This window comes from Neomonachus schauinslandi, chromosome 4, assembly GCF_002201575.2.
Source record: "Neomonachus schauinslandi chromosome 4, ASM220157v2, whole genome shotgun sequence".
NCBI lineage: Eukaryota > Metazoa > Chordata > Mammalia > Carnivora > Phocidae > Neomonachus > Neomonachus schauinslandi.
This window is the reverse complement of record NC_058406.1, coordinates 21,479,166-21,506,982: the sequence shown is the minus strand read 5'-3', so window position 1 is coordinate 21,506,982 and position 27,817 is coordinate 21,479,166. Positions and strand designations below refer to the sequence as shown.

Below are 27,817 nucleotides of genomic sequence, written 5' to 3'. Positions count from 1 at the left end.
AAAACTCCAGCCTTCTCCACTTTCCACACTGCTTCTATTGAAGCAACTTGTCCTATTTTTTAAAATCATATTGGTAAAAGGCGAAAATCATATGGGCACTCGCGATGTGCTGGGAACAGTACTAAGTATTTGACGTATCTATTCTCATGTATAATTCTCCAGTGGACTCTGGAAGGTTGGAATTTCTAGCTCCCTTATACCGAGAAGACAAACGGGGCTTAGAGAGATGGCGCGTAATGGGCCCAAGGTCACGGATACAAAGACGGATAGAAGCCAGACTTAACTCCAAAGCTGCTCAGAAGTCGAAACCACTCCCGGTGCAAAGGACAAAAGCAGGAACGTTCGCTGGGCGGAGACAGTTGCCGGCACTTCCGGGGGGAGGAGCGAAGCCACCCGGCTGCGAAAGCAGCGCCGGCCCAGCCACAGCGAACTCGCGAGAGGACGTGCGGAGGGAGGTGGGGGGGGGGAGTCTTCCCCCACGCCGCCAGCACCGCCTGTCGATCACCTGGCCCCGCCCCACGCCGGCGCGCCCCGGGGCAAGCCCCGCCCCCACTCCTGGCCGGGCGGGAAGCGAACGCGCGCTCCCTCCCGTTACCCTCCGCCTGCGGGGAGGGCGGGGAAGGCGGGAGGCGCGCGCTCGCGTGCTGCGTGCTCGCGTACGTCGCTGGGGTTCGGCTGCGTCCGTCCCGCCGCTCGCCCGTTGCCGCCGCCGCCGTCGCCGCGCTCTCGCTTCGCCGGCCGCCGCCTAAGGGGGGCTGGGGCCGGGCCAAGCCGCCGCAGCTGTTGCCGGGATGCCGCGGGTGTACATCGGCCGCCTGAGCTACCAGGCCCGGGAGCGCGATGTGGAGCGCTTCTTTAAGGGCTATGGAAAGATCCTGGAGGTGGATCTGAAGAACGGGTGAGGAGGGCAGAAGAGGGGTCGGCCGGGTGGGGACAGGGCCCCAGCGGTGGTGGGGAGGCCGCGGGGACGGGAGAGGGACGCCTGCTCGGCGCAGAGCTGCTACCGGCCTGCTCCGGCTCCGCCATAGTCGCGGCGCCTCGGGGGCGCGGGTAGGCCCTGGTTCCCACTGCGCCTGCGCGGGTGGGGGTGGTGGAGGGATAATGGGAGCGATGGTGAGGATCTGAGTGGGACGGGGAGAAGGAAAACCCGAGTGGGGTTGGGGCTTCGGGCGGGAGGGTACGGCTCCAGGGCGCCGGGGAGGCCTGGGTTTTTCCTTCCCGGGCCCCGGCAGTGGGGCCTGGTTCGTCTCCGGCTAGAGACCGACCTTTCCCGCTCTCAGGGCTGCTGGAAATAAACAGGATTTCCTGCTCCCTTTTCACTTCTTGCCCAGTCTAATGGATCAGACAGTCACCACGCATCTTTCCCAAGGCCAGGAGCTCCGGAGGGAGGCCCTTTTTTGACTTGCATGTGTCACACTTTTTTGGGCGGGAGACTCGGGTTTGAGTGAGTAGTCTAGTGACAGTTTGGAAAGTATCGTCTTGCCGCGCTGAAAGCCTTGGCCGTTCCCTCTACAAGGGTAATTTAAAGTCTTGATTTGTTATCTTTCAAACTTCGTACAGAGTTTCCATGCTGTGGTTTCCGTTCTACAACTTGCCAAAAAATTGCTTTGTCGTTGTAGAATTTGTTAGAGAATCGTAGCCACCCTGGCTAGTATCTGCGGCAATTAGTTAATGAGACGGAGATTCACAGCTCGAAATTGCTAACTTACTGCCTCCCCGGGTTTGGTCTGTTACTTGTATTCCTGATCTACTTCAGCAAAGCAGGGCCAGCAGGGGCTGTTTCGGGGAAAAAAGATGAGTCCGGCTTAGAGAAGATACTCAACGGGGAAATCTATGAGAACCAGGAAACGTTAGGTAGGACTTGAAAGACATAGATATAAAAATTAAAAGGAGTAGGGGGAACATTTTAGGCTACTAAACCTTGAGTGTTGGAGGAAATCTTGGCTTATTTGGGAAAAAAAAAGATGAAAGACATTTGCAACAGGTCTGATACGGCTACAGGTTTCTCTCCATTGTAATACTAGCAACTAACACTGGAGAAGTTAGGAAAAATACCTAAGTGTAAGTTGCACATTTGAGACAAATTGGTAGCTTCCATATACTCACATTGTTGATTGGGTTTAAAAGTCACTTCAAAGTGATTGTTAGGAAGAATCACCTTCTTACTAAGGAAAATGTCCTCTATAAAAGTGTTTATTATGGGGCGCCTGGCTGGCTCAGTCGGTGGAGCATGCAACTCTTGATATCTGGGTTGTAAGTTCAAGCCCCAAGTTGGGTGTAGAGATTAGTTAAAAAAACTAAAATCTTTTTTTTTTTTAAGTGTTTATGAATACTGATTTAGAGTAAAAGGGTTAGGAAATTGCTCATTTGGTACAACAGAGCTTTCTGTTCTTAAGGAATTTACTCGACAAAGTGGGTTATTTTTGTTGTTGCTGTGATACATATACGAAAGATGAAGTGAAAACTCCCAATTTTCTTCAGAGGCCAACTAAGTTGTCAGAGTACATTTTGTGGGGAAAGCGTGGTTTTTGAAGTCAGACAGGCTTGGGTGAAATCCTAGCTTCACCACTTATTATCTGTGGGCAGGTTACTTCTGTGACTAAATTTTCTCGTCTGCAAGGAAAAGGAACATTAGAGATAATAATTGTAAAGTGTTTGACTCATAGCTGTAAATGGTAGCTGTAATCAAATGGTTTTGACTGATCATTAGGAGACAGCTTTAGTGTTTGATAACATGAAGCGTATTTGGTGAGTCTGTTTTCTAAAGTTACTCAAGTGATAGCAGGAAATGATTTTGATGTTAATGGTAAAGTGGTTAATGGAACAAATATGTTGATAATCCACCAACAAGATGCCTGCTACTGTGCTAAATGGATTGGAAAGAAAGAAAAATAGTTCTGCTCTTGAGTAAATTAAGTGTTGACAGTTACAACATGTACACTTAGAGTTAAGAAATGCTTGCTGTCACTTTAAACTCAAGTAAAACTTGGTTTGTTTGAAGAGATTTGTTTGAAATGGGCTTTGAAGAGTGAATTGAGTGGGATTTGAAATAAAGTGTCTGGGAATAATGTATGTCATAACCGGTGATGAGGTGGTCCAATAAGGAACACTTTTGAGAAATAATGAGCAATCAAGCTTGGATTAAGTCTCATGAGAGATTTGGAAATTGAACGACAGGAACCAAAACATCAACTATGAGATTTTACAGTGAGCATCCAAAATCATGGATAGGAATTGAAAGGCTCTGTAAGGAATAATTTAGCAATCTGGGAAATGGTGAGAAAGGAAAGATCGTTGCAGAACCCTACATACCTGAGTCTCTGAGTCTGGGAAACTATTCTCTTAGCAGATCTGCTGCTAAATCATGGTATGTGTGAAATCTGTGATTGAAACTGAAGGTTGAAATGAGGAATGGGAAGTCATTTCAGGGATTCAAAGGCAGGTGAGACAATTAAACTGGCACACCTGGCAGCATTCAGTAATCGCTGCAGAGAAAAGTGACTGCTGAGCAAAAGACCAATGGTGTAGATGGATTTCAAGCAAGAATTGACTGGACTAGATTGCAAAAGTGCAGAGTCTGAAAGGAAGGAGGAGGTACAAAAGGAAAAGATGGCGTAATTTCGCAACATGTAAGCTTATGGCCCTGGACACTAAGAATAGTAGGTCTCCTTGAGAAGCTTTTTTTTTTTTTTTTTTTTAAGATTTTACTTATTTATTTGACAGAGAGAGCGAGAGAGGGAACATAAACAGAGGGAGCATACCTGGCCTGTAATTATTAGTAATCAGAACACTAAAGCAGATTTTGGGTAGATAGGATTTTGATGAATTGCTGAAGAGTTTCACACTTGTAGAAGTGAGATACATCAGTAGACAGTAGATATGTTCAGAATTAAATAGGCATAAAGTACTGGTATAATTGGAAGTTGACCAAATGAGGAAGTAGGTAAGCTCTCCAAAGGAGATTTAGTGTCCAGGAGAGGATTTTATGGATCCTCTTGGGATTTCAAAAAGTGTGTATGCAGGGGCGCCTGGGTGGCTCAGTTGGTTAAGCGACTGCCTTCGGCTCAGGTCATGATCCTGGAGTCCCTGGATCGAGTCCCGCATCGGGCTTCCTGCTCGGCAGGGAGTCTGTTTCTCCCTCTGACCCTCCCCTCTCTCATGTGCTCTCTCTCATTCTCTCTCAAATAAATAAATAAAATCTTTAAAAAAAAAAAAAGTGTGTATGCAGTAGTTCATTGCCTGCCATTTTAGTATTCCAGGGGACCCTAATCTAGACTGCCTTTATTTTAGAGAATTCCTAAAAGAGTGGTTCAGTTGGGACCACAACATGATGTAGATCTCCCAGGATCCTATAGGCCACTCCAGGTGGTAGGTGTAGGGTCTCCTGCATTCATACCTGCCACACTAACCCCAGCAAGAGCCACTACGGGACCAGGGGTCCAGGAAACAGCAGCATTAGCAGTACCCGTCTGTAGCCTTCCAACTCTGCTAACTTTTGCTGCCTTTGATTATTTGTGAATTCTGTGGGCTGTCTTTTTTATTAATAAATCATGTGAAGTGTAGAAGATTTTTATTTATTTATTTTAAAGATTTTATTTATTTGACAGAGAGAGACACAGCGAGAGAGGGAACACAAGCAGGGGGAGTGGGAGAGGGAGAAGCAGGCTTCCCCCGGAGCAGGGAGCCAGATGCGGGGCTCGATCCCAGGACCCTGGGACCATGACCTGAGCCGAAGGCAGACGCTTAACGACTGAGCCACCCAGGCGCCCCGGTAGAAGAAGGTTTTAAATATGGTAGTTTCTCTTGCCACAAAATCTTGTGGTTACAGTCATAGGTCTTTATATTTTAATTTTTCCATATCTTAGTTAATAAATTTAATTTATCATACCCTAAGATTATTTTACTTGCCTAGGAGCTGGACTCCAAATCATTGAGGTTATTTTGTTTATTTTTAAGTTGGCTAAAGACATGAATTAAAACTCTCCAAAGAAACTTGGCTATATATTTCACACCTGTGCTTCATATTACAGTGAAATTGTGAATACCCAGAATTTTCAGGGGGTGTTCTTGTCTGTTTGATTGGATTTACACAACTTTTTAAGTATTAGCAGGAAGTTTTTATTTTCATCCTCCTTGAAAATCCCTTCAAGTAGAAGGTACCTTAATTTTTTTTAACATGCTAATACTCTTTCAGTGAGTCAAAATTACTGGTTTTGTCCCCGATCACTGTAGATTTTAGACACTGAGATGAAAACCTGCCAACCCCAGACCCTACACAGGGATTCTCTCTGGTCCTTGATAGGGGCTTGTTTTGTTTAGTTTCTTGTCTTTTCATTTTAAAGGGGCAATAATGGAAATATAATTAGTTTAATGTTCCAGGTTATTGGTTTCTGGTTAATTGAACTGTGGGAGATTATCTTCACCCACCACCGAAAGCGATAAATGCTTTATCATTTTTATGATAATGGTACAATTAATGAGTGCCAGGAATGACAAAAGGCAAACCCACTCTCCCTTTAAAAAGACTCCACCTTTTTGTCCACAGGCAGTTCTGCCCGCAGAAATAATGGCACATTTGAACCCTTGCGGTCCAAAGCTTTGAATCTTTCTATTAAGTAAGGCATTTGGTTCTGGAGTCATTTTATGATTATCTAAGAAGAGATTAAAACAGTTTTGTTTAAAGGAGCACTTGAACAACATTGTTTATACATAGTTAAAGACCCATTTTTAATTCCTATAGTGTTTCAAAATAGCATGTCTTTATTTCTTACTGTAAAATTTTTACATTTTACATAAATATGTATTTATGAACAAAAAATAATCAAAGATGACACTGTCTGCATTTTGAGACTGTCTTTTTTTCATACACGCATGCTTTTCTTATGCCTCCCCATCCTTTCTGCAGACTTAGGGTCATACTGTACATCCTGTTTGTTTCTACCTAACAGCTTGATTCTTTACCTTTGTCATTAAGTGTTCTCCCACAACTTGATTCTTAAAGGGTTCATAGTATTCCCACATATCAGTGTTATTTATTGTACATAATTAAAACCATGTTGCAAGACATTTAGGTTGTCTTTGGTTTTTTGCTAATTTATGCTTTCATAGCACTGAGGTAAATATCCTTTATGTAAATCTTGGGGTAGATTCCTGGGTGGACCTTTGGAGTCAAAGTATATACACATCTTTAAGGCTTTTGCTACCTATTGGTTTCCATTACTCTCTAGACAGAGTATTTATATTTTCACTTGTTGTGTTTAAGAGTTCGTATTTTTCTGAACTCTCAACTAGCCTTCATTATAATTTTTTTAATATTATGATTTTTAATGAGAATGTTTAAAATTGCATATGAGGAAGTTATCTTGCACCCATTAAGGCTCATTCTTTAGCCTACCAGGCGTAACAGATTCAAGAACTTTTTTTAAAAAGAACTTTTTGACTGATTAGAAAATAAATATGAAATCCTCTTAACATAAGGTCCTTTTTTAAAGATATTATTTATTTATTTGAGATAGAGAGTGACCACAGAGAGTGCGTGAGCACTGGCGGGGGGGGGGGGGGAAAGGGAGAGAGAGAAGCAGACCTCCCGCTGAGCCAGGAGCCCATCCTGGGATCATGACCTGAGCCGAAGGCAGACGCTTAACCAACTGAACCACCCAGGTGCCCCTAACATAAGGTCTTTTTTTTTTTTTTTAAGATTTTATTTATTTATCTGACAGAGACACAGCAAGAGAGGGAACACAAGCAGGGGGAGTGGGAGAGGGAGAAGCAGGCTTCCCGCAGAGCAGGGATCCCAGTGCAGGGCTCGATCCCAGGACCCTGGGATCATGACCCGAGCCGAAGGCAGACGCTTAACCACTGAGCCACCCAGGCGCCCCATATCATAACGTCTTGATGTGCAATTTTATGTCCCACTTTTTCTACCTAATTTATCTTGTGTATTTTTTCTGTTACATAAAGATCTTACATACATCATTTTAACGGCTGCAGAAAATTCACTGTACGGCTGAATCATGATTTACCCAACCATTTCTCTTAGGTCATCTCTGAATTCTGGTTGTTAAAATAACGCTGTGATGGGTATCACATGCATAAAACTTTGTATTTTTATCATTCCTTAAGACAGATTCTGTGGAGTAAAATCCACGTGTCACAGCAGGAAAGAACATTTTCAAGGCACTCAGTGCATATAATGCCAAGTAACTTTGAGAAAAGCTGTGTCCCGGTGCCACTTGTACCCGCAGTGTGTGGCACCTGTCACGGCTGCCTCACCGGCATCAGGCGTATGTGTCGTTTCAGAGCTTTGCTAATTTCACAGGTGCAAGTGGTCTTATGTGTCTTAACCAAGAACTTTTTCTTAAATGAGTAAAAAATAATGAGACATAGGGCTATGGATTTAGTAGCATTCTTTATTAGTAGTAGAACCATTACAAATGTGACCAAGTTGGTTTTTGTACTGCAATCTCTTGAAGTCAGCCTATAACCAAAATTTAAATGTTACTTTTCTTTTTCCTAAGATGGGTAATTTTTAAGTTTCTGTAATCTTGAAAGATCAGTGCCAAGAGACAACACCATGCTGCAATTTTGACCAAATGTTGCTAGCATTTGGTCTTGAGACTGGCTTGAGACTTCCACTCTGTGGTTCTGTAATAAACATTGTAATTATTCAGCCAAGTCATTTTAAACCCCTGTTCTTCAGTTCACTCTCTTGCACCTCCCTTCCTCATTGAGGGAGCATATGAATAAAAGGGCCATGTGAAATATTTGTCCCTTTTAAATGGTAAGCATAGGATGAAGACTAGATAAAATATGATACGGGTTCCCAATATTTTTCTGGATGCTTCCAAGTAACTTAAACAGAAAATTGTACTTTGAGCTTCTCTAAGAAAGATGCTCCTAGTATGTAAAAGAATACGATTGGGGGTGGTCTTTATAAATTTGTAAGCTAACACTGGAATTTCAGAACTCTAAAAAACATTAACAGCATGCACTTGTGTAATTTATTTTTCAACTGCATACACCAGAGCGCTTTACTAACAAGTGTTGTTGTCTCTAGTTTGGACTGATGGGGAAACTGAGGCATTGGGTCAATTAAGTGCCTGGCTGAAGGTTACAGAATGAGTTATTGACAACTCTGGAAGCTGAAGCGCTTTCTTATTCCCATACCAGATACAGCAGGAGCAGTGGCAGTCAAAGCCTCTCATGCTCTTTCCTTCCAGATGGTTCAGTCCTGTTGCTCTGGCACTTGCCTCCAAGGATGAGAAGGTAGTTAGGTTCCACAGCCTGTTCGGTCTTTAGTCTCTCTACAGAGTCTTCAACAAGCTAAAAAGTTACTGCCAACAATGAGACAGGTGGTAGTTTTTGTGACACTGGCCCTACACAGAAACTCTAGTGAAACTCTCAGGCTGTTCTTTGAAGAGCTGTAAGATGGTGTCAGCTTGGTCCTGGCTGACTGGGGTAGGATTTGTGCGAGCAGATGCAGTTAAGTGATCTCTGTCGCGTTATTGCTAGGGCTGTCTGGTCTTGGAATAACCTGAAGGCGAAGGATCAGGCTGTGCTCTGGATTTGCATGCCCCTATTTTGAGGAAATGCCCTCCGTGACCTTCCCTGCGTGTTGAGATGCAAGTCTGGAGGTCTCAGAACTGCAAATGATACCTGAAGAAGCACCCAAAGGACGCTTGTAATCCTTCTATCAAGTCCCCCAGCCACGTCGTTAGGCCTGGATGCCAGAATGGGGGGCATTCATAAACAGAGACCTCCAAGACCTAGAGAAAGTGGGGAGACCAAAGGAGGAGAGGAGGGAGGTCTGAATCCTGCCTTCGGGAATGGAAGAGGTGAGCAGGAGGCTCAGGCACAGGAGTCAGGAACCGCAGACCTGAAGCACTGACTTTGAGAAATTTGTTTCGTGTGGATGACAAGAAGCTGTTGATCCATTAATGTTAAAAGAATTTGAAAATGTTAAAATACTAAAAGAGTTAAATGACTGATTTCAAGGGAAGGGCATCCCCTAAGAAATAGCATAGGAAGTGGCATCTTTAACCGAAAAGGAAAAGAAACTGACTGCAACGCAGGGACTGTGGAGTGGTTATGAGGGATATGGGAACAGCCAAGATGGTCCCAGAGGTATAACTTCTGAGAGGCTTTAACACCTGTTACCCACTCATAGTGCCATTTTAGAGGTAAGTATAAACTGGTTTTGTTTGTGGCTTTTGTGTGGAATCAAGTGGTGCTGTCCGCTGAGTGTAAACTTTTATTTCACTTAGGTATGAGTAACAGATACAGTATTCCTATCTTACGTCCCAAGAGTTTTTTTGTTTTTTGTTTTTTTCTAAATTGGTAATATGACGTTTATCTCTGGAGGGTTTTTTTTAAATATATATACATATATTTTTAAATCTGTGATTGTCTTCATGAACTGTAGTGTGTCATCAGGGAATAGTTGACCCCTTTTCTTGTGGGATCTCTTCATTTACTCTTAGTGTTGATAAGTGTCACAAAATGGAAAGGCACACAGGTGTGATTGTTTGCCCCTTACCCCCTTTGAAGAAAGCAGCCATGTTGAGTTTAAAATGTCAGTAAAACACATTTTGTTGTGATGGGGGTTATGGTTGTAATGGTGATCCACAAATTATTCAGAAGTATGTTGCTTTCTGGGATAGTCCCATTTTATAGGGTGGAAATATGGTGGTAGCTTAATGAAAGCTAAATCGCTTAGCAACCTTAGGTTCATTTTGAAACAGTTCTGGATAGTTGAAAGGAATTGGCAGATAGGCCTGTAGAATGGTTACAAAGTAAGACTAAATTTGAACTTGATACAGATTCCTCTCTACCTCCTGCTATTTTGGAGGAATTTTGTTTTATTGCTTAGTATTTAGGGTACGATTGTTTCTGTTATATTTTCTTCACCCCAGTATGTGAGCATTCCTTTAGAGATGGGCTGGCATTCCCTTAATGATGTTACTTTTCTCTGTTTTCCTAGACTGATGCTAAAGTTTTGATGAACTATAAAATTTGGTAATTTTGATAGGTTTGGTTCCACAAGTAACTTAGAGAATACGTGTTCACAACTTGTATCAGTACCTATCAGGTGCAGAAGTGGTATTTCTCACCATTTAGTATTTGTCATAAGATGCTAATATTCACGTGGGCATTTCTCTTCCACAGCACATAATTTGATAAAACTGATTTTCTGTGCTTCTAGAGCTTGCATTTCTCAAACTGTGTCTGCTCTTTGGACCACATCTTTCCGTTACTGTATGGGAGGCAGTAGCTCATGATAGTGAGTGTTGACTTTGGGCTAGAAAGGACTCCAGGTGTTGGGTAGCCTTGGCAAGTTCCTTCCCTGCCCTGAGTCTTAGTGTCTTCATCAGTGAGCTAACAGTAAACCTCAGAGTTGTGAAAATTATTACAAAGGAATTTGAAGAAGGAAAGAATTCTGGTGGGCTGGAGTAGTCATGTTAATAGTAGTTCGGAATTAAACAAAATTAAATCAGATCTTAGATGCCTATCCTCTGCAAAGTACTTTCCTGGTTGCTGCTATAATCCTGGTGTAGTTGGAAGTCTGTAAACCTTATAGTATTCTTTGATTTCTGGTCCATTTTTTTTCCATACCATTCATGCTTCTATTTTTTGGTCCCAGTCACCATTCCTTACAAAACTAATTAAATGCATTCTTAAATACATAATTTTGTCAATATCCATTCACATCTACCACCTCTAGGCCTGACTCTCTGTCATCTCTATGCTGGTCTAATTTTTGCTGAGCCTTAAAACCAAAGACAGATTCCAGGGGTTGTTGTGGGACCTCCAGAATGGGGATTGCACAGAATAATCTTATTTTTCCTCTATTCTTCTAGTCTGTTATGTTCTGAACCCACACATGTTTTCGGAAGGACCAGATGGCTGACACTGGCTAATGGGAACCAAAAGACAAGAGTGAAAGTAACCTGGTTGTCACATACCCCAAGCTTAGAGGTGCCTCACCTTGCCCCAAGATCAGTTTCTTTTTCTCTCTGGAGACTTTAACCCACTTAACCAAAACCTTGAATACAACCTGGCTTATCTGAAGTTAGATTATCAAGTCAAGCAGCAGCATTTGTTAAATGAAAGGGTTGTACTCAGGACTGTGCGAGAGAAGAAGTATCTGCCTTTACAAAGGCAGTGTAACCTGGTAGTTTAGAACTTGAGTCTGGAGTCAGATGGATCTGGATTCAGATCCAGCCACACCACTTATGAGCTCCTTCGAAGTGAACAGTAGCTTAGTCTCTCCAAGCCTCAGTCTTCTCATTTGTGAGATGGGAATAATCATAATAATAGTACATTCTTCACATACAATATGAGGAATGAATGGAATATTATGGATAAATTATTTACTGTGTGCCAGGCACTACACTAAATATTAGTCTTTGTTATTAAAGAGCACATAATCAAATGAGAGGATCAGCACAAAGAAAAAAGAGCAAGGCCTTGAAAGGCCATAGAAACATTGTCACGTAAAACATAAAATGGAATAGAAGTGCCAAAGCTAAAGAAGGTGCTCAGATGATTAGTCAGGCAAGTATGTGAGACTTCATAAAAGAGAGAATTCTCAAGTCTATGGAAGAAGATTGTTTTGCTTCGCCTTGTGTAATCAAGGCACTCGGGTTTGGAGAATGATGGAAACAAATTTCTTTAGGAGTCATCCTAGACCTCTGAGCAAAAGAATAATCTAGGAGCTGGCTTTCCCTGCTGCACCCAAAGAGACAAGTTGCCTAAGTTAAGAGTAGCCATATCCTGGAACTAAGGAAGCCCATCAGACAGGCAGAAGACAGCCTTGGGGGGCCCGGCAGATGAGAGAACTAGGGCCAGGCCGAACGGGCAGCCAGAGAGGACTCGTCAGGGGTGATGCCGAGTGCTGGGAGGAGACTAGTGCTCAGGGGCTCCAGGAGAGAGACCTCATGAGGTAGGTTTTCTTCTTTGAAGGTGGGGAAAGATCAAGTGCAGACTGAGCTGTGGCCAGCGCTTACAGACCAGGAGTCCACACTAGCTCTACTCAGAGAGCTCTTGGTGCGCGGGAGCTGCCAGTTTGCCGACGGGAACAGAGCCCCAGGCTGGGCACTGGTGAGCCCTGAAGCCGCCCCCCAGCTCTGCCACTCGGGGAGCACGGGTAAGTCATCCGCCTTCTCCAGGCCGCCCTGATGGCCAGAATGCCCAGAGCAGCCTCCTTCCTGTCTCAGGATAGGAAAGGGCCGCAGGAACCTACTTCATGGGGTAGGAACTCCTAGCCGCGGGTCGTGAACAGCCCTCTGTGACCGGAAAAGTCAAACTGCAGCCATGGTCAGTGGCCCAGAGCGGTGAGTGTGACGCTGGCTGATTCTGCTTTGAGGGCCTGACCACTGCTTCCCTGGAATGTTGCAGGCCTCTGGAATTGGAGCAGTGGCCGGTCTCACTTGCAGGCTTTTCTCTGAGTTGGCCTCACCTGAGCAGTAGAGAACAGTCGCAGAAGTGTCTTTCTGCACTTTTCCAAGCATTTTATGCAGACAGCGAGGATTACTGCTGTTATTACTATCCTGTCAACATGTCCTAACTTTTTTCACCTCATAGGACCAAGTTGACTGAAGCGTAGGACCAACACTGAGTACTTTGAAAGAGCTGTTTGATTCCTGTTCACTGAATGCCATTTCTTTCAGGGTAGATTTAAGGGCTCTGCCCTTAAAGAACAGTGCTATTGACCCTAGTTTGAGGGTTCAAGCCACCCCATGGGTTAACTTCAACAGATGAAAATTTTTCCTTGGCTACAGCAACATCCCTAATCCTGACCAGCCATGGAGAGGTTCGGTTCTTACAAGGAAAATGAGTGAATGTGGGAATGGCTCACCACATTGGGAAAACAAAACTCACATCCTGCTGATGGTTGGCTGAGGACTGTCATGTCCACATACAAAGAAAAGCATGTGGCACAGTTGTAGGACAAAGGTGAGCAGAGATCTACTGTGAAAAGGGGCACATTTTTCTTATAGAGAGAACAACCAAGGCATGCCCCTCGGTAAGCAGTGTTGGTGGGTGATGGCAGGCACACGCATGGAGGCTTGCTTTCCCTTGCTCCTCATGTCCACTCCCCCTCAGTTAGCCAGCGCTGAGCACCCCCTTAGTCCTGCCCTGCCCAGTTAGCTTGGTCAGCATACCTCCAGAGCAAGTCCTGCTGCTCATTTTTCAGAAGGGACTTTTCTCCAATCTCCCTATCAGTGAAGATGTCTGGAAGACAGAGATGACCCTAAGTCGTTCTGAAAGAGGCGGGGTAGGCGGCACATCCTCTTCAGCGGGCCATGCAGAGTGGTATTTGGGACCATCGAGAGATTATTAGGATCAGGGAAAGCCCCTTCAGCAACAACACAGGTTCAGATGATAATTCTTGGGTGAAAATGTATGATTAACATTTCTAAAAATAGAAGTCTTAGAGTAGTTTTAAAACCATGTCATGCCAGTTCCAGCATTTCCGAGTTCTGACTGATAGCCTGAGCAGTAGGGCACCTGTTGAACGAGGGCCACCAGAGCTGGCCGTGCTGGGAGCCTGCACTAAAGTGTAGAGCAGCGCACACAACTCAGTGTGGCTTTGTTCATGCTGTCCACAAACCTGTCCGTACCTGCTAAGAATCACAGTCCCCCTTTTTTAGGGAGAAAATGACAGGCACTCCCTGTTTTGGTTTGTTTTTTTTTTTTGCTAAATCTGTCAGGATAAAATGTGACCCAGAGGAAAAGAGTTAGGGAAAAGGCCATAGCAGAGGAATGGTGAAGAAATAAGTTTTTCTTTTAATTAAAAAATGGTGTGCATTTAATAGGCTATGCTTTTTGTTCTTCCACATAGGCATGGGTGGGGGGTGAAAGACGTGACATCTGGGAAGAAAGCAGGAAAAAGCACATGGGAAGGTTTTTGTTTTATTTTTACTAAGCCCTGCCATGGAGGGATTTTTAAATTTGTCTTAGATTCATTCTCCTGAATTCCTTCATCTTCTTTAGTCTCATACTGGAATTACTGAAAGATGGTGGGTTTTCACAGTAGAAGAGGAGGGGTGTCTGCAGCTGGAAAGAAATCTGTTAGGTTGCGTTTGTGAGGCTTACAGTTACGCCAGAGATTTGTATGTATCAATATACACATGTCAGTAGCATACAATGTGTATGCGTGCATGTGTGTATTTTATATCCCTCCTTATTTTGACAACGAGTTCAGAAGGAGAGTACTTTTTGGGAGATTAGTTTCATGTCATTTGCTGCAAAACACAAAGGGATGTTAAAATCAGTGTAGAAAGATCCTCTGATATTAGTTACCAGGGAGAGTTTTATTTTCTTAAAGGCACTAAATTTAATTGAGACAGTTTTAAAATTTAAAATTAAAATTGGGACCCATACAATAGTTTTAAAAGGAACTTGAGATGATAAAAATTAAATTTATCCCTGTCCATCTGTCACTGTGGTATTCCTCTGATGCTACCAGATTAGTTGAAATTCTCCCATTTTAACATTACCTATCATACTTTTGACATTAGGAGAAACCTTAAGGATATGTAGTATAGCTTCTTTATTTCACGGATAAACTAAGACCTAGGAAAATAAAATGATTTAAATCTGCTTGTCAGAGTTGATTGATAGCACAACCAGGACTAGAACCCAGGCCAGTTCTTGCTGCTCCAGGCTGAATAGTTACGAGTTTGCCTTCTGGAGTCCTACCATGGGTTCTGAAGGCCAGCTCTGCTGTTTTATCAGGCAGGTTACTTAAAGCTCTGTGTCTCTGTTTCCTCATCTGTAAAATGGCAATAGTAGTACCTGGCTCTTGGGTATTGTGAATATAAGATAACATTGTCTAGTGTATGGAGATTACTTCATAAATGCTAAGTAACACTTTATTGTTACTATGTAGTCTTCCTGCCTTATTTGGGGAACCCACTCACTGCTTAGTGAATGAAACAAAGTCATTCTTTAAGTGAAGCCGATCAGAATAAACAGTAAGGTGGTGGAAGCAACCACACTGATCTGGTCTTTACTTAGCTCTCAGAACAGGAGTCCCTATCAGGTGTGGTTTGTGATGCAAGAGGATATTTGGTTTAATCTTCCAAACCCACCCAGCATGTCCGTGCCAAGGGAAGTGACAGTCAACATGCCTGATTTAATCCTTGGACTGGACTTTGACATAAAAACTTCCCAAAGAGGGGGGCCTGGCTGGCTCGGTCAGTAGAGCACACCACTCTTGATCTCAGGGTCACGAGTTCAAGCTCCAGGATGGGCATAGAGTTTTTTAAAAAATAATAATAATAATTAAAATGAAATTTCCTAAATAGAGTTTGTGGCCTTTCACAGAGTAGCCAGATTTTTTCTGTAAAATAAATTTGATCTCAAGGTAGCTATTTTAATAAGTGACTTGGATATCCCAGACATGTGTCTACTAAGTGACCCACTTAGAAGTCAGTATTAGAATTTACTTACTAGAAATTTTAGAAGTAAATACTAAGGACTGACTGTAAGGACTATTTTCCTCTAATAACACAGATTGGTCCCTACAACTCAGGGAAGAATTTTATTGGCAAGGTATGCCTTGCTTCAGCCTCAGCTGCAGAGAAAGATTAGTCTGAGCATTAGTTGTTTTTGTTTCTGTTTTTTAGATATGTCTCCATTTAACAGATTGTCATTACTTTCCTTCCAAGGTCAGAATAGGTTCTGCATGAAAGCCTTGGAACACAGTGAGCATGCACAGGGGGATCTTTGAGTCTGGGAGGATGCATTACCACATGGGTCTGACAAACATCACCTGTTAGTAACAGAAGTTGGGCTTTCTAGTTCAGACGATTGGCAGAGCGTAGGGTCTTGTATTCTCTGACCCTCGAATAGTTGTAAACCCTGATTATTTTGAAGAAAACCGTTTGGGTATGTCTGATTTGTTCAGTCTTTGGGAGTCAGTGTTGCCCTTCGGACATCATATTAGATGAGTTCGGGGCAGCGACTGATGCTGAGCCAGCATGCCACTCTTAGAGGGGCACCGGGGCATTTCATCACGCCCGGGGTGAATGTTTTCTCCCATAGCTCGCTCTTGGCATCAGGCATAGGAGGCCAAGAGCAGTGATGCTGTGGGCAAAGCAGACCTGTGACCAGTCTTGACAACTAAATTAAGGAAGTACTTTTGGGGCAGGGGAGTATTTTATGATCAAGAAATAAACCTAAGTAGAAAGATTTGATTTTTTTTTTTATTTGCTTTTTTATTTAGTTTTGTCTCTCAAAATGATAGTACAGCTTTCCTGCTATCCCACTCTACTTAGGAAAGGAAAAGGCAGCTGCAATATATTATCAATGATAGATTCTCAGTGACTGTAAAGCACTTTTTAACATAGTAAGTCAATATTGGGAGAGGCTTTACTTGCTTTGTCAAATATGACATGTTCAGAATCACTCTGCTTACTGCACAGCAATTCCAGCCTTCTGGAAGTATCAAACCATGTTTTAGGCTTCATAGCCCCCAAATTGAGCCGGGTGGCTTCTGAATTGTGTTACTGCAAAACGTTTCCCATTGAACAACTGAATGTGTCTGTGTTCCATTTTTTTTAATGGAGTTGAGATTCGGTGACTTGAAGTTTGAATGCCACTCATAGACATTTCAGTGTGTAAAGAACCCTCCAAAGTTGTCAGCCATTCACTGTCACCTCTGGAGAGTCTGGTTGGAAAGGAACTCTTCAGTAAAGGGAAAATCCCGCAATTCCGAGTTTCTCTCACTTAACATGTTGCTGAATGCAGCATTACATGCTAAGGAAACTGGAATAATGTCGGTCAGGCTGATGAACTCCTGGCAAGCCTTGTAACCTGTTTTTAGTTCCAGTCCGTTTAGACGCAGCAGAACACTGGTCAGTGTTTGCCTGTGTACGCAGCTTTGTTAAAGACATTGCTTGTGACTTTCCTTTGTGATTAGGTATGATCATTAAGATGGTTTTGGTTTTTAAATATAGGCAGTGGTCACAAAGCTAGACTTCACAGCTGTGTTGTTAGACCAAACTGAAAGTTTATTGATAACATAGTTTATAGGGTGTTTGTTTAACCTTACTTATGAATACCTTACACATTTTGCTGTTCAGTTTTGTTAAGTTGTGTTCTTTAACAGGCATGAATAGGATTCAGGGGGGAGGGAGCTTTCTTTCAGATATGTGAAAACCAGCAAACCTCTTTGTTGGGGAAGTCCTAGCAGTGCTGTATAAAGAAGTTTGCACAGTCATATATAGGTTTTAGAAAATTCCAGCTTACCTAAAACCTCCTGGAAATGAATTTGCAAAATCATGAGGAACTGAATAGATCTGATTTTTTTTTCTCACTGATAACTCTAGAACAGTTAATTCATTTGTGATTATTTAGGTGGAAGAACAGGAACTTTAAAAAAATTTTTTTCCTTTCACTGAGATTTGAGGTACTGTGAGTTTTTTACTTGGTATGTTATTCCAAACATGACTTAACAGTTAAGATGCAGTGCCTGGATGTAGGTCTAGTTGTTCTTGAAGCTTTCATTTGAGGCTAAAGCTAAAAAAAAAAAAAAAAAGAAGATGAGTTTTTATGTGACTTAAAAGGGCAAATACTCAATGTTATAGAGTCACATATTTTGATCCTTCATACCAAGCATCCCTCTGGAGGTCTCTGCAGCTGCCACCAACTACTTGGGGAACAAAAGAAATGATCTCTGTGTATTTAGCCAGCCTCCTACTAGAAAGACAGGAGTCTACCTTGAGAAGTCTCCCTATCCTCTTGCAGTGCCTGTTGGCACAAAGCAAGTGGTTTCAGCCAAAGGGAAGAGAAAGGCGATCCTTAGTTTGCAAAACCCACCTAACCTTTGCTAAGCATGACCCTCATTGCTTTCTCTTTAATGGTAGTGAAGCTGGATGTCAAAATGATGCCAACCAGGATTTTGTTTGCTCTCTTCTAGATATGGGTTTGTGGAGTTTGATGATCTGCGTGATGCAGATGATGCTGTTTATGAACTAAATGGCAAAGACCTTTGTGGTGAGCGAGTAATTGTTGAGCATGCCCGCGGCCCACGTCGAGATGGCAGTTACGGTTCTGGACGCAGTAAGCATTTAAAAGGGCATTTGTATCAATGCCATACATGCCTTTGTTGTTAAATGTTAATTTTTTAAGTAATTAATTAATTAATGTTACACTGAAATGTATTGCTATTTAAGCTATTTGTTTTATAAATTATGTATCTTTTTAAATGTAAAATTGCAAATAAACATCTTTGATATTGTTTAATTTTAATTAATGACATAAAGTTCTTGTTTTAATACTTTATAAATATGTTTAATGATGTGTGTTTGTGTTGTTTTTTTTTCTCTGTAATGCAATTGTTTAACATAGATTTAACAAAGACCTCAATGTTTTAATTAAAAGAATCCTTTGAGGCTAAGATGACTGCCTGTTCCATTTGCTGACCTTGGGTTACCTTTCCATGCGTGGCTCTTTGAACCATTGTGGCCCTTGGCTGACCAAAACAGGAAGCCATGTGACGACCGCAACCTTTCCCCATTAGACCTGGGTGGTGAGGATCCCAAGGGTTAGACACAGATGAGATTAAACTGAAATAGGTGCCTGAAAATCTTTTTTTCGTATAAAATATTCACAAAAACTTTAATCACTGTGAGTAACACCAGTAACTGATGTAGTAATTTGGTTACTTATTTCTAAATTGTTAAATTGTTAATAGTTTTAATTTATGCATGTTAATTTTAAATATAATATTAATGAATATATATACTTACCATTTTGTAAATTAAATTAAATTTCATGTTTAGTTGATTGCTTTTTAAAAAAAATCTAGTTTAGAATTAAGGGGTGGGGATTGAACTAAAATATCTGTGCTGTGGGGGTGGGGTAAGTGGTACACTTAAGGGGAATATGTGCTGTGTCACTTTTTCCTTTTCCTCCACTGAAGTAATGTTATCTGTTTGAACCTTCCAAAGGTGGATATGGTTATAGAAGAAGTGGCCGCGATAAATATGGCCCTCCCACCCGTACAGAATACAGACTTATTGTGGAGAATTTGTCAAGTCGGTGCAGCTGGCAAGACCTAAAGGTTTGGGCCTCATTAACCTTCTGGGATAAGGTTGGGGAGGAGTTACGCTTGGGAAAGAGATAATTTTATGCCAGCCCACGCGAACACAGAAGGTAATGGTATTACATGTTTGAGGCTTGGAAATTCTGTAAAGGTTCTAGGGGCTCCTGGCGGGCTCAGTCAGAACATGTGACTCTTGATCTCGAGGTTTTAGGTTCAAGCCCCATGTTGGGTGTAGAGATTGCTTAAAAATAAAATCTTCTTGAAAAGTAAAAATAAAAATTTTAAAAGCTTCCATAGGAGTACAAAAGACATCAGAATCTCACTATTACTGTACATTTGGGGCCCATCACTCTAAAGACAACCTATGTTAAATTTTCCACTGTGTAGAGGGTGTTGTAGAGAGAGATGCCCTTGTAGTTTCTCACCAACAAAAGGAAAAGTTGTAACCACCAGTGTTTCCTGCTGACATTAGCTGTAATATGTACGTTTGTGTCCGTTTCCATTGTAGCTCCTCATCGCTGAAAATGACTGTCTGACTCATGTTCTTTCATAAGGTTTCGTTGTTGTTGTTGTTGTTGTTTTTCCATGGAGTATTCATCCTGAAAGAGTTTTAAGGTCAAAGATTAAGGTCCAGTTGCTGTGTTGACCATCCAGTGCACTGATCCCAGCTTATTCTTTGACAACTGTTTTTAAGCTCAGTAGGGAAGAAAGGCTTGAGCAGTGTCTTAACCTGGATGGTAGAAGGATAGAAGAAAAGGATAGTCACACTTTCCACTCTCACTTCTCCAGTCCATCATTAAACAAGTCCTCTCTAGCATAACGAGTGAATATATTTAGGTTCAGCAAAAAGTAGTTAGGGATCTTATATTCATGTGGTTTTAACTCATCGATGAAAAGCAATTTTACATCCTTTTCCCCCCTTTTTAAATTTGCTCCCAACAGTCTTCAAATAACAAATATGAGATCCAGAAAAGGTTCACACATTCGTCTTAGCACAAGAGGCAGGAGTAGGACCTAAGCTGGCGATTCTTCCAGCACTTGGTGCTGCTGTCAGCAGTAGAGGAGGCCCTCCTGGAGTGTCTGCTAGCAGGCCTGTGCTCACTGCAGGAATGGCTCCAGCGTTCTGAGAGTTAAGGGTTAAGTGTTTTGGGTAGAAACTGGGAAAGGCTTTCAGACTTTTTGTTAAAATGAAGTTTAGCCAGTGTCTTCAGTTGATTTTATACTTCTGTACCTTTGGTAGTTTCACTCTCTGGAAAGGAGAGTAATAGAGCAGATTTCCTTGTAAGTCAAAGCAGACTTAAGAACAGGGTTCTGGAGCCCACGTCTCTCGGTGAATCCCAGCTCTGCCACCTATCAGTTATTTTACTTTACCTAGTTACTTTCCTCTTGTGCCTCATATTTTTCAACTATAAAAATGGGATTAATACTCATTTTTACTCAGAGTTATTGTGAGAATTGAATGCAATTCAGTGTAAAAAGCCCAGGAACAGTTCCTGGCACAATAAATGCTAGCTGTTAATCGAGGAAATGCAGAAGTAAATTTAAAGGCTATTGTTTATTTTTAAAATGTATAAATTTGTAACACCCAATGATGTTGGTGTTGAGATGAAATTTATATAGTAGTCTACACCTCCAGGGGCATTGAGAATTGGTAGTTTGACCCCATCAGGTGGAGTAGGTAATATTAATTCAGATTCTGAAGTCTGTATATTCTACTTTTCTGTTCTGCAAAATGGGGGAAATAATTGTATCTGTCTCATGTTAGGACTTTAATTAAATCATGCCTGTCCATACAATAAACCTTTAATAGTTAGCTGCTGTAATTTGTAATTTGGAAGTGTGTAAGTATAAAACAAAAGTAGTGACATTCTTCAAGCCCTTTTACTAGAGTTATCATACATCTCAACCTATCCAAGACAGTCCCAGTCTTGGCATAACTTAATAGCATCTTCATTCAGTCTCAGAGGTGTCCAAATTTGGGTGATAAATTATATGGACGCGCTGTTTTTTTACCCAGAACTCCCACTCCCGCAAATAATTCAGTTGAAGGAATTTTCGGCAAAGATGTTCCCTTGCTGGATTATGAATAATAGTGAGAGACTATATATAACCTGAAATTCCCAACAATTGGGAAATCCCCAGAAATAGTACTGGGCACACTAATTGTGAAAATTGTATGTTAAGACATGTAAACATTTTATGATGTAATGAGCAAAGAAGGTATTGAATGGCATGTGTTCGGAGGAAAGTAGTAACAAAAATAAACTGCTGTTGAGTATTTATGCATTCCACAAATGTTTATTAAGTATGTACTACATACAAAGAAATATGGGGAAATTAGCTATAAAGCCTTAAGTTTTAAATTTATCTAAATGTCATGGTCTTTTCAAATACTAAACTGATCTCTTATCTGTACATCACTTTTTTTTTTTTTTTAAGGATTTATTTTAGAGAGAGCAGGGGGAGGGGCACAGGGAAGGGGGAAGAGAGAATCTCAAGCAGCCTCCCCACTGAGTGTGGAGCCTGACGTGAGGCTTGATCTCACGACCCTGACATCATGACCTGAGCCAAAATCAAGTCAGATGCTTAACTGACTGAGGTACCCAGGCCCCCCCACTTTATTTTTTTAAGTTTTTGTTTCTTTATTATTAATTTCTACACCCCACATGGGGCTCAAACTCACGACCCCAACCAAGGTCAAGAGCCAGTGCTCTTCCAACAGAGCCAGCCAGGCACCCCTTGTACATCACTTTAGTATTTATCCAGCACATTAGTTGTATTCTCCCACTTGATTATATTAACTCCCCAAAGAGAATGAGTAGTGAAGGGACGTGGGTTGTCATTGAACCTCTGAAGCCAGAGCTTGACAGTACTGTTTTGTTGCCTTTCTGTCTTTGTTTTGAAGAAATGATATAACAGTAATTTCATTTTTTTTGTTTAAGTTTTATTTATTTAAGTAATCTCTACACCCAGCGTGGGGCTCAAACTCATGACCCTGAGATCAAGAGTCACATGTTCTTCAGCCTGAGCCAGCCAGGCGCCCCTACCAGCAATTTTAAGTAAAACTGAGGTGCTGATCTCGTAATCCCTTTATGGATTTTTTTATACGACCCTAGATAGTTGTTAATATTTTACATGTTTTTAAACAAGGATTTATAATGAAATGTAAAAGACCTAACTTTTACGTTTACTCATATGGTAATATGAACATCTAATGCTGCTATAAACAAAAAACTTCCCACTATAAAATTTAGAAAATGAGAGTTAAAAATGTTCATATTCACACATAACTATTTAAAGGAATAAATATTTATTGTCTCTACCACTCACCTGATGCTTTAAAGAACTTTAGTAAATGGTTGGTATGTAGGTGGAAATATTTTAAAGAGTGAACTTCATTCTGAAGAAAACCAGTTTTTCTTCCCAAAGGAAAGGGAAAACTTTCGTTATGATAATTGCATTAGACATTTTAGCAAAATGTATCATAACCTATTGAGTGATTTTTCTTTTCTTTTTTTCTTTTTTCTCTCTTTTTTTTTAAGGATTACATGCGTCAGGCAGGAGAAGTGACCTATGCAGATGCTCACAAGGGACGCAAAAATGAAGGGGTGATTGAATTTGTGTCTTATTCTGATATGAAAAGAGCTTTGGAAAAGTTAGATGGAACTGAAGTCAATGGCAGAAAAATCAGATTAGTTGAAGACAAGCCGGGTTCTCGACGACGCCGGTCCTATTCCAGGAGCCGGAGCCACTCAAGGTACCGCTGATGTCTGCATGTCAGTGCTTGCTGTCGGTCCGTTAATGAGTACATAGATGGGTAATCCATTTCCATTCTTCTCGTGAATTCTTAGTACATGGTTCTGTCTGGTTCGGTAACTCCGAACTTTGAACTGAACATTTATTTGTAAAACTCTTGAACTCTTACATCATGAGTACAAATCGAACTTCTTTCTCTGAGGCAGATACCAGTGACCTGTTTTCATATTTTTTCTTTGGTACCCCAGATCATACCCTTATTGGGGACAAACATGGCGAGTAGTCCCTTGGTTTACTTTCCCAAACACCACCTACTCAAGAGTGGAGACTTTCTTATTCAGCAACTGCTCTGCACTAGGCCAGGCACTTGTGAACGAGACAAATACGGTCCATGCCCTCATGACACTCAGCCTAGTGGAGAAAACAGGCATTGAGCAAATAATGACCGTTGTAATAGGTGTGTGGCAAAGGACATGTACACAGCACTAGTTCGGAGAACTGACAGGGGCTTCTCTAAGGACGTGTCATAGACGCTGAGCTCTAAAGGAGAAGCTGGAGATGGCGGGCGGAGAGAGGATTAGTGCCCTTCTCCTTCTCGCAGAGGGCAGCAGGACGAGAGCGGCTTGAGATGATGCAGAGAAGGGCCAGATCCTGCGAGCCACGGGCCAGGGTAAGGATTTAAGAGCAGTGGGAAGTCACTAGAGACTTCTAAGCTTTCCAGGTTTGGCGTTGTTTTTTAATTTTTTTCTTAAGAAAAAATTTCAAATACATAAAGCATTAGAGAAAATAGTTTCGTGAGCCCTGAATTCCCTTAGGCCTGCCCCCCATCCAGCTGTATCACTTGTTATTTTGCCAGTCTTGCCTCCCCTCCACTCCCACTGCCTCATTTTAAGGCAAGTCTGGGCATCCTGTCATTCTGTCTGTAACTCTTTCAGTGTGTACATCTAAAATCTAAAATCATGATGCCATATTACAGCTAGCAAATTTGTATTCGGATTTCCCCAGTTGTCTCAAATATGTATTTTTGCAGTTGGTTTGTTCATATTAGGATCCCAACTAGGTCTGCACATTGCCATTAGATGGCATGTCTCTTAATTCTTTTTTTAGTTACTGGTATATCCTCCTTTGTCCTTTTTTTATTCTCCACGCATTTAATCTTCACAGTTGCCTGCTTTGAAGATTTTCTCCTAGTGGAGGTTTTTCGGATTGCATCTTGTGATATTTATCATGTTTCTTTATCCTACCTCCCGTATTTCCTGTAAACTCATAGTTAGATCTTGAGGCGTTTAGAGTAAGGCCGGTATTTTAGCAGGTGTACTTCATAAGTAGTACTTTATACTTCCTGTTGCATCACTCGTGTGGTGTCTGGATGTCCCACTGCGAATGATGGGGGAGAGCGCATCAGCGTGTCTGGGGCTGTGAGCCTGAGCCGTGCCTCCTGGAGTTCCGCAGTAGTCCACCTGGCAGTCTTAGCGTCCGTTGATCCTCCCTCCCTGGAGCCATTCGGTCACTGTTGCCAGGTGATGACTTTCTAACTTCCTCATTCTTTTTGCGTTTAAAGGCTGTAATTCTATCAATGATGATTTCCACTCTTTTGTTGCTCTCAAATACAATTTTTATAGGAAATGCAAAATGAAAGTTTGACACCTTTATTTACCAACTTTTAGAATTTTAAATGTGCCCTAGGGTTCCCCAAAGGTAAGGATGAGGGTGGTGGTTTAATAGTAATATTTTGAATGAATTCTCAGACGTTGATGTGTATTTAATGTTTCATCCACTGCAGCAAATTTTTTATGCTCAGATTGTTGTCTTTGGTCATTGGGAGCCCTTAAAGTTGGCTCCTGTGTCTTCAGTATCTTGGTTTTGTTTGGTTTTCAGATGAATATGCTTCACTATGTATTTTCTCAAGCTTTTTATTGCAATCATTTTCAAACATCGGAGTTGAAAGAATAGTTCATGAACACCCGTGTACCCTCCTTCTGGCTTCAGTTGTTAGGATTTTGCCGTCTTCTGTCTTCCTCTTTCTTTGTATGTGTGTATATTTGTGCATGTACCCTATACATTTACTTTGCTGTAGCATTTTAAGGGAAGTTGAAGACCTGATGCTTCACCCCTAAATACTTCAGCATGTGTCTCCATGAATGAGGATGACCACATTTACATTTTCTTACCTAAGAACCTCAACAGCGATTCCATAAAGTCATCTTCTCTCCAGGCCATTTTCAGATTTCTCCAGTGGTTCCACAGAGGTCTTCATTTTTTTCCTGACCGAACCCAGTCTAGTCTTGCACTGTAAGAGGTGGTGTTAGGTCTCTTTGGTCTGAAGCAGTCCCCTCTTCCTCCCCCCACCCCCCAACGACATTGACTTTTTCTTTTTTTTTTTTTTTTTTAGTAGTATCCCACATTCTGAATTTTCTGTTTCCTCTTGGCATCAGTGAACTTGTACTTTATCCCCTGCTTCCCCTAAACTGGAAGTTAGGTTTAGAGAGGTGTGATGGAGATACAGGTTAAATGTATTTGGCAAAAGTCCTTTCGTAGATGGTGGTGCTCGGCAGTCTTTGAACGTTTCCCTCTTTCTGCCCTGATGAGATGTTCTAGGCCCATCTTGTGCATTCCCTGCCCTGATCTTGGAATCAGTCGTTTCCCCAGGAGTCCTGGTTACTGTGGTAGGAAGTAAGCAGAGTTCACAGTCTTGGCCTTTTAAAGATTTTTTTTTTTTAAGATTTTTTTTTTTTAAGAGTTGGGTGTGTTTTTTTTTTTAAACGGCTGTCTGGTCACAGTGAGTCAGTCGGTAGGTAAAGGGCAGAAGTGTCCAGAAGAAGGCTAGGCTAGTAAGGAGGCTGTTGAGGAGCCCAGACAGATGCTGGTGGCTTGGGCAGGGGCAGGGCAGAATCATTAGTATAGAAGAGGACGAGGGGGAGAGGAGAGAGTCCGGGGTGGCTCCGGTTTCTGGGATGAGGAACCAGGTAAATAACAGTGGCATCGGCGGAAAGAAGGAAGGAGCCCAGCCAGAAGAGTGGGTGCCGGGGAAAGCGGTTCAGGATTGGAGGTGCTGAGTTTCAGGGAAGCCGTGCAGGTGGGACGTTTGCGGGTACTGGACCCTTGGATCTGGAACAGTGGGGAGGGTTCTCTTTCACCCTTGAGCCTGGACACAGCCCGTGCCAGACCTATTTTTCGATAAAAAATGCCTTACTGTTCAGCCAGCCTTTTGTCCGCAGGTGTTAGAGAATGCTCTCTCCCCCCAGGTCTCGTTCTCGAAGCAGACATTCTCGTAAGAGCAGGAGCCGGAGCGGCAGCAGCAAGAGCAGCCACTCGAAGAGCAGATCGCGGTCCAGGTGGGCCTTCCCGGGTGTGAGCAGGGGCGGCCCAGGGCTCTGGGCCGCGCGCGTGTCCCCGTCTTCCCTCGCCCCAGGCCCTCCGGCCGGGGCCGCAGTCGGGCTGCGGAGGGCGGTCCTGCGCCGGTGCCGCCCCCCTGCCCCCCTTCCCTCGCGTCGGCTGTCCTGGCAGGCGACCCCGTGCGACAGCCCGACACCTGTGTCTCCTCAGGTCAGGCTCCCGTTCCCGCAGCCAGAGCCGCAGCCGCAGCCAGAGCCGCGGCCGCAGCCGGAAGGAGAAGAGCCGGAGCCCCAGCAAGGGTGACAAGAGCCGCAGCCGCAGCCGTAGCGCCGACAAGCGCCGCAGCAAGAGTGACGACCAGGCCGGGGACAAGATCCAGAACAGCGACAGCGCCGGGAAGCCCAAGAGCCGGAGCCCCAGTCGGCACAAGAGCCAGAGCCGGAGCCGGAGCCGGAGTCAGGAGAGGCGCGCGGAGGAGAAGCGGGCGAGCGGGAGCAGGAGCAGGAGCGAGGAGAAGAGCCGCAGCCAGGAGGAGGGGCCGCGCCGCAGCCGCAGTCGCAGCCGCAGCCAGGACAAGCGGAAGGGAAGGAAGAGGAGCCGGGAGGGCAGCCGCAGCCGCAGCCGTAGCCGCAGCCGCAGCCGCAGCAAGAGCGAGAGGAGCAGAAAGCGCGGCGGCAAGCGCGACAGCAAGTCCAGCGGCGGCAGCAAGAAGAAGAAGAAGGAGGACGCCGAGCGCTCGCAGTCCCGGTCGCGGTCCCGCTCAGCGTCCAAGGAGCGGGAGCACGCCAAGGCCGAGGCCGGCCAGAGGGAGGGCCGAGGGGAGAGTGCGGATGCCGGCACCCATCAGGAGACCCGGTCCAGGTCAAGGTCCAATTCCAAGTCCAAACCCAACCCTCCGTCAGAGTCGCGCTCCAGATCAAAGTCCGCTTCAAAAACCCGCTCTCGGTCCAAGTCCAGATCCAGGTCTGCATCCAGATCGCCGTCTCGGTCTAGATCCAGGTCCCACTCGCGGTCCTAACTGGCTACGAGCACAGCTGGAACTCCCCGAGACGTCTTTTGTACATGTTTGGTAGCCGTAGCACAAGTGATCCAAGTAGAACATATGTCACTGCTGTACATTTTTAACTCCCCTAATGGTGTGTCTACAATTGTTCAATCTAAGTGCTTCCTCTCCGTAAAGCCTCCTGGCTCCAGGCCTTCCTGCTCGACTGAAAACAATCTTCTCTTTGAAAACCCCCTTTACTCATGGCCCACAGTAGAATATCCAAACCGCCGCGGCCCTCAGCCTGGCCTTTCCTACAGGGAGCTCAGTACCTGGACGGCTTTCAGGCTGGAATGCTGACATAGGTAGGTACGGTGAGTTCAGCCATTTTTGCCCTCGAATTGATGCCCTTTGATGTTTGCCATTTAGTGAAAGTGCGAAGTCTTAAGTTTCCTACCACTTTGGTTTCATACTTTTGGACTTAACAAAGTTGTGAATAGCACAGTCGAGGAAAATTGATACCTGCAGTAACCCATAGGAAATAAACTGTAGAGTTCCATATTCTGGTATTGTGATTATATTGTTTTATATTAAAAAAGAAAAGAAAAGAATTTTTTTTAATTTTATTTTTCCCCGTCTTGCAAAGTATAGTGACCCCTGTTTCCATTAAATTTGAATAAAGACTATTT

At 43.1% G+C, this 27,817-nt stretch overlaps 1 protein-coding gene across 2 annotated transcripts; it reads left to right on the top strand.

Moving 5' to 3' along the window:
• The first annotated feature begins 723 nt into the window (after window positions 1-723).
• On the top strand, window positions 724-27,817 carry SRSF4 (serine and arginine rich splicing factor 4). 2 transcript variants are annotated; one of them, XM_044914448.1, is made up of 7 exons: window positions 724-898; window positions 17,927-18,069; window positions 18,960-19,072; window positions 22,597-22,811; window positions 26,074-26,145; window positions 26,357-26,474; window positions 26,865-27,817. In XM_044914448.1, the coding sequence occupies exons 1-7, from the start codon at window positions 792-794 to the stop codon at window positions 27,162-27,164; spliced, it is 1,068 nt and encodes a 355-aa protein (XP_044770383.1). In that variant the 5' UTR covers window positions 724-791; the 3' UTR covers window positions 27,165-27,817. The 2 variants fall into 2 exon arrangements, with proteins under 2 accessions (XP_044770383.1, XP_044770382.1); XM_044914447.1 differs by having other exon boundaries at window positions 26,056-26,145; window positions 26,357-27,817.

Coding starts and splice junctions, on each gene's coding strand:
- SRSF4 (XM_044914447.1), top strand. CDS start 792: ATGCCGCGGGTGTACATCGGCCGCCTGAGCTACCAGGCCCGGGAGCGC. Junction 899..17,926: donor GAGGTGGATCTGAAGAACGG/GTGAGGAGGGCA, acceptor GCTCTCTTCTAG/ATATGGGTTTGTGGAGTTTG. Junction 26,146..26,356: donor AAGAGCAGATCGCGGTCCAG/GTGGGCCTTCCC, acceptor GTGTCTCCTCAG/GTCAGGCTCCCGTTCCCGCA.